The 9,463-nt window shown below is 30.5% G+C and overlaps 1 protein-coding gene across 1 annotated transcript; it reads left to right on the top strand.

Moving 5' to 3' along the window:
• Positions 1-563: 563 nt before the first annotated feature.
• Positions 564-1,121, top strand: LOC145604145 (uncharacterized). The gene has a single exon (XM_081660095.1). The coding sequence runs from the start codon at positions 564-566 to the stop codon at positions 1,119-1,121; it is 558 nt and encodes a 185-aa protein (XP_081516221.1).
• The last annotated feature ends 8,342 nt before the right edge of the window (positions 1,122-9,463 follow it).

Below are 9,463 nucleotides of genomic sequence, written 5' to 3' on the forward strand. Positions count from 1 at the left end.
CAGGTATGTATGCAATTAAACATTGTTTTAAGTTTATGTATACATAAAGTTTTTGTCTTCAATATTAAGCTTTTTTTTTCTATATATATGTTGATATTAGTTAAATTGTTTGTGTGTAATGTGCATATGATCTGATGACATTATAATCCACTCTTACGTATTTGGAGTAAAAAAGAAGGATACAAATCTTAATTGACTTGCTTATATTATCTACCTAACTTCTTGAAATACATTTTACTATTTATATTATAAATTTTTTTAAATCATGTAGTTAATCTTTTTACTTTATAAAATTTCAGATTGATATTGCTGTACAAGAAATTATTCAAGGACGAATTTGTAATAATATGACTGCCATACTTAGACCAATTCCAGTGAAATCAAAGTCTCCTTTAGAAGAACAAGCTTTTAGAGTTCTTACACCATATGCTTTTAAATAGTTTCAAGAAGAATTTTTTAGAGCGAGTCAGTATTTGGTCATACATGATCAAGATAATACATTCATCGTGAGATATTTTGAAGGGATGACTCCAAGAAATCATAGTGTTTTCTGGGATGGAGTAATGACATCATGTAGTTGCAAAAATTTTGAATTTTGGGGAATACTTTGTCGTCATATACTTCGAGTTTTCTCCCACACAAATTATTTCAAGATTCCATCATTGTATCTACCAGTACGATGGTACCACAATGCAAGTGAAACTACTAGTGTTGTTCAAGAAGGGGATGTGCATTCTACTAGTAATCAAGGAGCGTTGCATATTACTGATGCGGTTGAGGAAGGAGACAACGTTGAGCTAGAAGAAGAATCTAATAGTATGAATAATGCATCGAGAGACGACATTGAGCTAGAAGATAATGTAGTGTATTTACCCCCTAAATCCAAAACGAAAGGGCGACCGAAAACGAAACATGAGAAGGGTGGAAAAGAATTGGGGAAGAAGACTAAATGTTGTTCCATAAGCAAACAACCTGGTCACACTAAGCCCACTTGTCCTTACAAGGAAAATATTTTCGGCTTAAAGGAAACGAAAGAAGGTACTTCATCTGCATCAAGTAAAAGAGCAAGGAAAGTTGTTGATGAATTAGGGATAAGTCCTGTATTGACTTTGAAGTTTTAGGTAATACTTTAGTTTTTTTTCCTTTTTTTTTGTTTTGTTTTGAGGACCAATATCTGTTGTTGATTCAAACTTTGTCATAATTTTGTAGGCCTTAAAATAATCGTGTGATTTTTTTTATTTTTCCCTTTCTTAAAAAATAAAAAAATATTTCAAGATGATTTACAAAATTGCTCAATTGCAGTACAATGAATGTATTTTATTTCCTTAATCAATGTGCATAACAATATTAAGTGGGTAGGAAATAATATTTTAAATACAATTTAATGAGAATTGAATGATGGTCTAATTACCAATAATAAATTTGTCATAGATTCCATTGGAATAAGATATTTATCATTAATTGGGGGAATTTGCTAGTTTTATGCATAGCCCTAAGAGGAAAACTTTTATAATCGTTGATTGTTTTTTCCTTGATAATCATGGAAAGCTATAGATAAGGAAACTAGAAAAGATATCCTATCAAAATTTATTCTCCTAAATATATGATACAATTCCCTAAATATATGTTAATAGGTTTACATTATTGTTTCCTTGATTAACGTTATTTTGGAGAGGACATTTATTATTATTATTATTATTATTATTATTATTATTATTATTATTATTATTATTATATCCTAGAGTAATAATATCAAATATTTCTTTGTATTTCAACCATATATGAATTGGAGATTTGCATCAAAAAAAAATATATGAATTGGAGATTAATAATATTTGTTTTTACACTTTTTTAAATATATATATATCCTAGATTGAAATATCCTAAATTGAAATCATTTTCATTTATTATTTTTCTTAAAAAAAAAGAGGGTAGGAACGTTTTCCATGGAAATTGCTAAAACAAAATTTTATTCCTGCTTTGCATTGGTTTCATTTCCTTTCTTTTTTTTTTCAAGGAATATCATTTTCTAACTAAAGTGTCATACTTCTTTGAGTTTTTTTTTTTTAAAAAAAAAACATCATACTTATCTTGATAAAATTTTGTTTATTTTTGTTTTCAAAATTAAAATTACTAGCATAGTTTTTTTATTTTTTTTATTTTATTAAACAAGTACTAGGATAGTTACCTGTATTTGATTATTATTACTACTTGATTAGACCCGTGCGATGCACGAATTGCAAAAAAATTGAAATTAAATAGCTGACAGGCTAAAGTCGTATCACCTAATCAAAAGAATTACCTAAATCCTCTAACTAAAGTAGATAGGGAAGTAGGGTCGAATCCACAGGGAAACTGGTCTTTCTACTCCTAAATAATTAATATAGTCTAAATTATTAAGGTAACCAATTTGTTGTATTTAATATGAAACTATACTACAGGGATTAAGTTTAGGGAGAAAATCAATAATAATAAGGCCTAGGGTCTCAGGTTCACCAATAATTAATACTCCGGGATAAAACAAAACAATCAATCAATCAACATTGCACAAATAACATGATTCACAGGCTCTCGCAATTTATTAACCAACATAGATCTAACAGGCTCTCGCAATTTACTAGATCTAAGTCCCTATTGAAAATAACCTTTAATATCAAACTAACATCTGCTCGATTCATCAATTCAATATTGCTTAACATTCACAATTAAATTACATCTGCTCGATTCATAATCCAATTGCAAAGAATTAAAACAATTCAATAAGAAATTATCATGCAAAGTCAATAATCAATAATAATAAATTACCCCTTTCATATTAATTATGGATCCCCATAAACCCTAGAATTAAACTACTCGGACATAATCAAAACTAAACAGAACATAATCATTAAGCAAGACATGAAGGAAAGTGGAAAGAAATAAATACTGAGATTAATTAAGAAAGAAATCGTACCAAGACGGCGGAATTACAATAGTGTTGAGGAACAAGAAAGAAAATAAAATCTAGAGAGAGAAAGTTGAGTAGAGAGAAGGAAGAGAAAATAAAACTAGAATAATAATAATAATGAAGAGAGATCAATCTTGCCTAATAAAAACATATTAATACTAAGCAAGTACTAATCGCTAAAACAAAACTAATCGGAACGCTAAACGTCCCTAAATCCTCACGCGCCCGGTCGGGCAAGGGCTCGCCCGACCGGGCCCGCCTTTTCGTCTTCAGGTAGCTTCTCGCGCCCGGCCGGGCGCGTGCACCGGGCGCGTATTGCTTTGGCCCGCCCGGCCGGGCGCGCCTCCGGGCGGGGAAGGTGGTCTTGGGCGAGGCTTTTGGGCCTCGAAATCTCCAACTCTTGGGCCTCCGAACTTGGCCCAAGTCCTCAAATCTTCATAACCGAGCCCTTAATCACCGATTTGATCCCTCCAATCGGCCTTGGGCTTATCGAACGCGGTCGCGGTCTTCCAATACTTGTAGATGCTCCTCGAAAAGCTCGGGAAATTGCTCCAAGTACGCAAATTCCTACAAAACTCACGCAAAACTACCCAAGCACTGGAAAACACAAATTAGTAATAAAAGTGGCTCGTAGGAGCCAAAAACACTACTAATTACGACCAAGGGACGGGGATAAATATATATATAAAATGAACACATCAATAGCTTATTTCTATTATTTTTTTTCTTTTTTATACTTATAAATTATATCATAAAAACATATATATCATCATAAATTACATGAGCTGTAACAAAATATAAAAATCCGATCTAATCAAACCATATGCATACGAAAATTGGTTATTTAAACCTAAGTAGTTGGATGTGTCGTTCACGACTTTCTCGAAAATTGGGACTGAGCCCTGGCCTTTTTACTCTTTTGATCTAAGCACATGACACATGTTGTAATCCCCCGTATTTTTAAATATATTATTAATGAAATTATATTTTATTCATAATATTTATTTGTATTTTTTTTCGGATTTAATTTCAAAAGTTTCAAATTATTTTTGGGTTTGATGAACGATTTTATTACAAAGAACTTTTTATGAACCTTTCTTCAATAATTTATATCCAACAAACAAACCAAACCCACTTTCCTTTCTTAATTGGCCCATTAATTTTATGAGGCTCAATCTTAAAACTAACCCTACACCACTCTTTCTCCTATAAATACCCCATACATCCCCAAATTTTCCCCACACAAAAGGTTAGTCTTATTTTCTTTTACTTTTGTTTTATTAATTTGTGTAATTATAATTATTGATTATGGCTTTTGATTTTATTGTTTGAAATTAATTTAATTAGTATCAAATTGTATTTTGATGATTAAACTTTATAATTTCAGATTTTATAAATGTTATAATTTTCAGATTTTGTAAATTTAATAACCTAGAGTTTTTAATTATTGAAAATCATGATTTTAGGGTTTTTATTAACAATTGATTTAGGGCTTTTATAGTAATGATGTTTTGAAATTTTGGTGATTATACTACTAATTTGTTTCCAGATTATTTTGAACACGTAAATTCATGTTTTAATGTTTAGATTTCCGTTCGTTAATATTAATCCCGTATTAATCCCGATCAGGTTCTAAACTTATCCGATTTTGACAAAAAAGTAGTGTTTTCCATTTGGAAACAACGTTTTAAGAAAGACTCACTACCTTAGGTAGTGAGCACCACCCTATCGTGGCCAAATTCTGCCTCTAAATATGATTTTCGGGCAGTTTTTCATTTTTAACGAAGTTTTTTATGCTTAAAATTTTATCCTTGAGTTTGATTAATAAAATTAATTATGTTTAAAGTTAATTAAGTATATAAATATGTTTTTTTTTATTTTAATAAGTTTTTCATCATATTATATTGTTGGCAATTACTTGGGATAGTAATATTAATTGTTGGTTGTTTTCTAGGAAGTGATTATTCCCTAAGAGAATTTTAAGTGATTAAAAGTGGCTCAAAGGATTGTTAGTACGAGGTACGTACATGTCTACTTCGTTATAAGTAGTATCATGTTTAGGTACCAAAAGGAAAGAACTTAGTTTCATGATTAGGGAACACTTAGATGGAAATTGTTTGGTTACACATTGATTTAATTCATGTGCTTATGTTTATGAAACATGTTTTGGTGAATTGATTATGTTTGTATGGAATTATGGATGCAAACATGTTGAATTATATTGGATTAATTGTTTGTATGGAATGTTGATACAAACATATTTTATTGGATTGGTTTGTTAACCACATTTGGATTATTAAAGGATTGGAATTGAATGATTTAAGTGGAATGAATTTATTAATTATTCCACAAGGTTATTATTATTTATTTATTTATTACTCAATCATAACTTGTTAGTATGTTGAGTAAAGGTGGATTAAGCCGAAATGGCTAGGTGAGTTGACTATGTTCAACAATTTTGGATAATTTGGAAGTTTAATAGAATTAAAGGTCAATTTGTGATGTGATCACCATTGTCCTAAATAAGATTAAAAATAAATTGATGTATGATTGTTATGTATGGTCTTCTTGATTGAGTCGGCTATTAATTAAAATTGTAATCACGTAAAGTGAAACATGGATGAGCAATAAAACTCTGGAAAGCGTGCACTTCTAGGGTATTGACAATTATGGGTTGGGGTACACGGTGGTAGCCCGTGGCTTTTCGAGGCTTGTTTGATCAACATGTCCTCTTCTCTTTTGGTATTTACATTTTATTTTATAATGAAAGTTAGATGGGATCCTAGACTAACTTTGTGAGAATGGAGTCGCGCCCATTCTTGCATCGCGCTAAACTTTTATTTCAAATGGTCATTTGGGACCTGGATTGGACAACCTGGTCTATTGCTTACTCCAAACTAAATTAATTAAATTAAATATAAAGAGTCAAGTGTTTGGAATTAGTTAGTAAGTATATTGAGTCAATTGAATTGTCTAAGTGTGGAGTCTTGATTAATGAATTCGTGTTGTATGTTTATTTACTTTAATAATTGAGCATGCTAGGTTTGGTACGTTGTAGCTTGTATGTACTCAGCTTTGCTGATTGCGTGCTTTTGTGTGTGTGTTTTCTTTTGGTCATGGCCTTCGCCTTTCAATGACCCTGTGATGATCCAATTATTACACTTGTATTATTGGGGAGCAGTATTGCACAGGTTAGCTTGATAATGTGAAGTTCGGGGATTTGACATACGCATTGTCAAGGGATTAGTGTGATTGAGAGTATTCGTTCTTTGTGTTGAACTTATCTATGTCTTGCTATTCATTTATGTTTTGGATTTTTAATATTGGTTTGGTTTTAAATAAGGGCCTTATATGGTTCCAATTTGTAAGCTTTGACTTATTCGTTTTCTAAAGTATGTTATTTTAAAGACTTAAGTTTGTTTTTCCGCTGCGATACTTTGATAAAGCCTTAACGTTTTAACACGTGGCGGTAACATGTCAATAGTTCTCCACTACTTTATTAAAAGTAAGTGGTTTGGAAAAAGGAGAATTATTGGGGTGTCACAAATGTCATGTCTTGACTGACTATTTTAGCTATAACCTATGGGGCACGTGTCACTATACAATTGATGCACGTGTCTAGGGTATTTTTACCCTAAACAACTAGGTAGTCCCAAAATAAAACACTAAAGATACTTTTGGCCTTTAATCGAAAGATAATTATCCAAATTCATACACGCAAGAATCCTAACAATTTTGTCTATATCTTAGTCTTATATTTTTCAACGGATTAACCTTGATTAGCATATACTTGAATGTACGTGAATGTATGTAGTACATAACAAAGAACATAACTAGGCGGTCCAAAATGACTACTAGTTAGTCCCAAAATACAACACTACTAAATCAAATATGTTTGCTTTTACTCGAATGACCATTATTGAAATTCATACACGCAAGTATCCTAGCAATTTTGTCTATTAAACCTATATTTTGCAAGGGACTAACCTTGATTAGAATAAAACTCACAGTCCTAATCTATTTTTGGGAATACCCAAAATTCAAATTTTATTAGACAATCAGGTTGATTAACTAATATAAGACATGGTTAAAACATATACTTGAATGTATGTAGTATGCAACAATACTGAGCACAACTAGGCAGTCCCAAACGACTATTAGTTAGTCCCAAAATAAAAACGCTAAATATCAGTTTGCGTGTAATTATTGGATTATTATCGAAATTCTTACATGTAAGAATTCTAGCAAATTTGATTAGTCCTCTTTTTCTTGACGGAGGATTACTCTTGAGTATAAAAAAACACTCAACTCCTATAGAGCATACATACATAAATTTCGCTTTTAGGTATCCCCAATTTAATTTTGGGCGTACCCAAAAGTTGATTTTTGTTTTTTTTTTGGTTATTAAGGGCCTGTTCGTATTTACTAAACTGAACTGAACTGAACTGATAGGAGTTGAACTGAACTGATTGGAGCTGAACTAACGGAACTGAACTGAGATAAGGAACTGAACTGATTGGAGTTGAACTAACGGAACTGAACTGAACTGAAATTAATCTGAAAAGAAAATGCCCAAAGTATTCATTAACCAGAAAAAGAAAATGACAATGTTGACAAACAATACATTGTCTTATTAACTAAAACCTAAAATTTATATTACCAATGTTAGTCTTCTTTATTTTTAAAAAATAAACATTAAAACTGTTTCAAGTACAAATCTAATTTAAGGGCCTGTTCTCAATGACTGAACTCAGCTGAACTGAACTGAACTGAACTGAACTCAGCTGAACTGAACTGAACTGAATATTTTATAAGAGAAGGAAATTAGGAGCTAAACTGAACTGAACTGAACTTAACTCAGCTAGACTGAACTGAATTTCAACGTAAGAGAACAGGCCCTAAGTAGGACATTTTCATATTTACTGAACTGGTTGGAGCTGAACTGAACTGAACTGAATAGAGCATATATACATAAATTTCGCTTTTAAATATCCCCAATTTAATTTTGGGCATATCCAAAAAAAAATATTTTAGTTAGTTAGAACGATTGACAAAGATAAGATCAACTTGACCAAGACATAGATCACAGTGTATAAAATATTTCTTATTTTGGGTATACCTAAGTTATATTTGGGCGTACCTAAAACGAAGTGGTTCGATTCTTTTTTTTTTTAAATACAAAAGTTTAAGGTTATTTCAGATAATCACATCCGTTTTTAATATTCTTGACTAGATTTATTTCCACTCTATCTAGGTCTTATTATTAGTTTATCACGACTCTTATTAAAATTGAAAGACCCATTTTAGATGCTAAACAATAGTTATTCAGCCAAAACATTACCTATTATATAATTAACAATCCTTGTTTAGATTAAGAAACTCCTTTATCCCAAATTTAATCTATTTAGGGATCAAGAAAACATATACTTAAATGTACGTATTACGTAACAAACAATACAAATAGGCGGTCCCACTCAGCTACTAGTTAGTCCCAAAATACAACGCTACATATATGTTTGCTTTTAATCGAAGGACAATAATTGAAATTCATATATGTTTGCAACAGATTAACCTTGAGTAGAGCAAATCTCACAACCCTATACAAAAAATTCGCTTAGGTATGGATCCCCAATTTAAATTTTGGTGTACAAAAATTGGAATATTATTAATTAGTCAATAATTATGATTGACAAAGATAAGACATGGATAAAACTTATACTTGAATGTACGTAGTATGTAACAATATATAAGACATGGTTTAAACATATAGTTGAATGTACATAGTACGTAGCAATAATTTTGGGCGTACTCAAAAGTTGATTTTTATTTGTTAATCAGAAAATTGACTATAATATATAATACTTGATTAAAACATAGATCACTGTATATAAATTGTTCCCAATTTAAATTGAGTATAACTAAGTTGTATGTGAACATACCTAAAACAAAGTGGTTCAATATTTTTTTACAAGATACAGAAGTATAAAGTTATTTCGGACAATAATCACATCCGTTTTTAGCACTCTTGACTAGATTTGTTGCAACTCTATCAAATTTTAAATTAACTTAGGGATATGCGAAAATATATACTTGAAAGTTTGTCGTACGTAACAAAGAACAAAATTAGTTAGTCCCAAAATAAATCACTAAAGATTAGATTGCTTTTAATCGAAGATAGTTATTATTATAATTCATACACGTAAGTATCCTAACGATTTTGATTATTAGTTCAATTGTTCACAATGGATTACTCTTGCATAAACAAACTAATAACTCCTACAACATAAAAAAAAAAAAAAATTTCTTTTAGATATCCCCAATTTGAATTTTAAGCATACCAAAATTCGAATTTTATAATTAATCAATCAAGAAGATTGACAAAGATAAAAATTGATTAACACATAGATTACGGTATATAAAATGTTCTCATTTTGGGTATACCTAAGTTATATTTGGATGTACCTAAAACGAAGTGGTTCATTCCTTTTTTTTAAAATACAAATTATAGAAATTTAT

The sequence above is a fragment of the Chenopodium album genome, chromosome 22, assembly GCF_948465745.1.
Source record: "Chenopodium album chromosome 22, dcCheAlbu1.1, whole genome shotgun sequence".
Classification (NCBI taxonomy): Eukaryota; Viridiplantae; Streptophyta; class Magnoliopsida; order Caryophyllales; family Amaranthaceae; genus Chenopodium; species Chenopodium album.

Excerpts from the sequence above, each read along its gene's own strand:
- LOC145604145 (XM_081660095.1), top strand. The coding sequence starts at position 564 with ATGACATCATGTAGTTGCAAAAATTTTGAATTTTGGGGAATACTTTGT.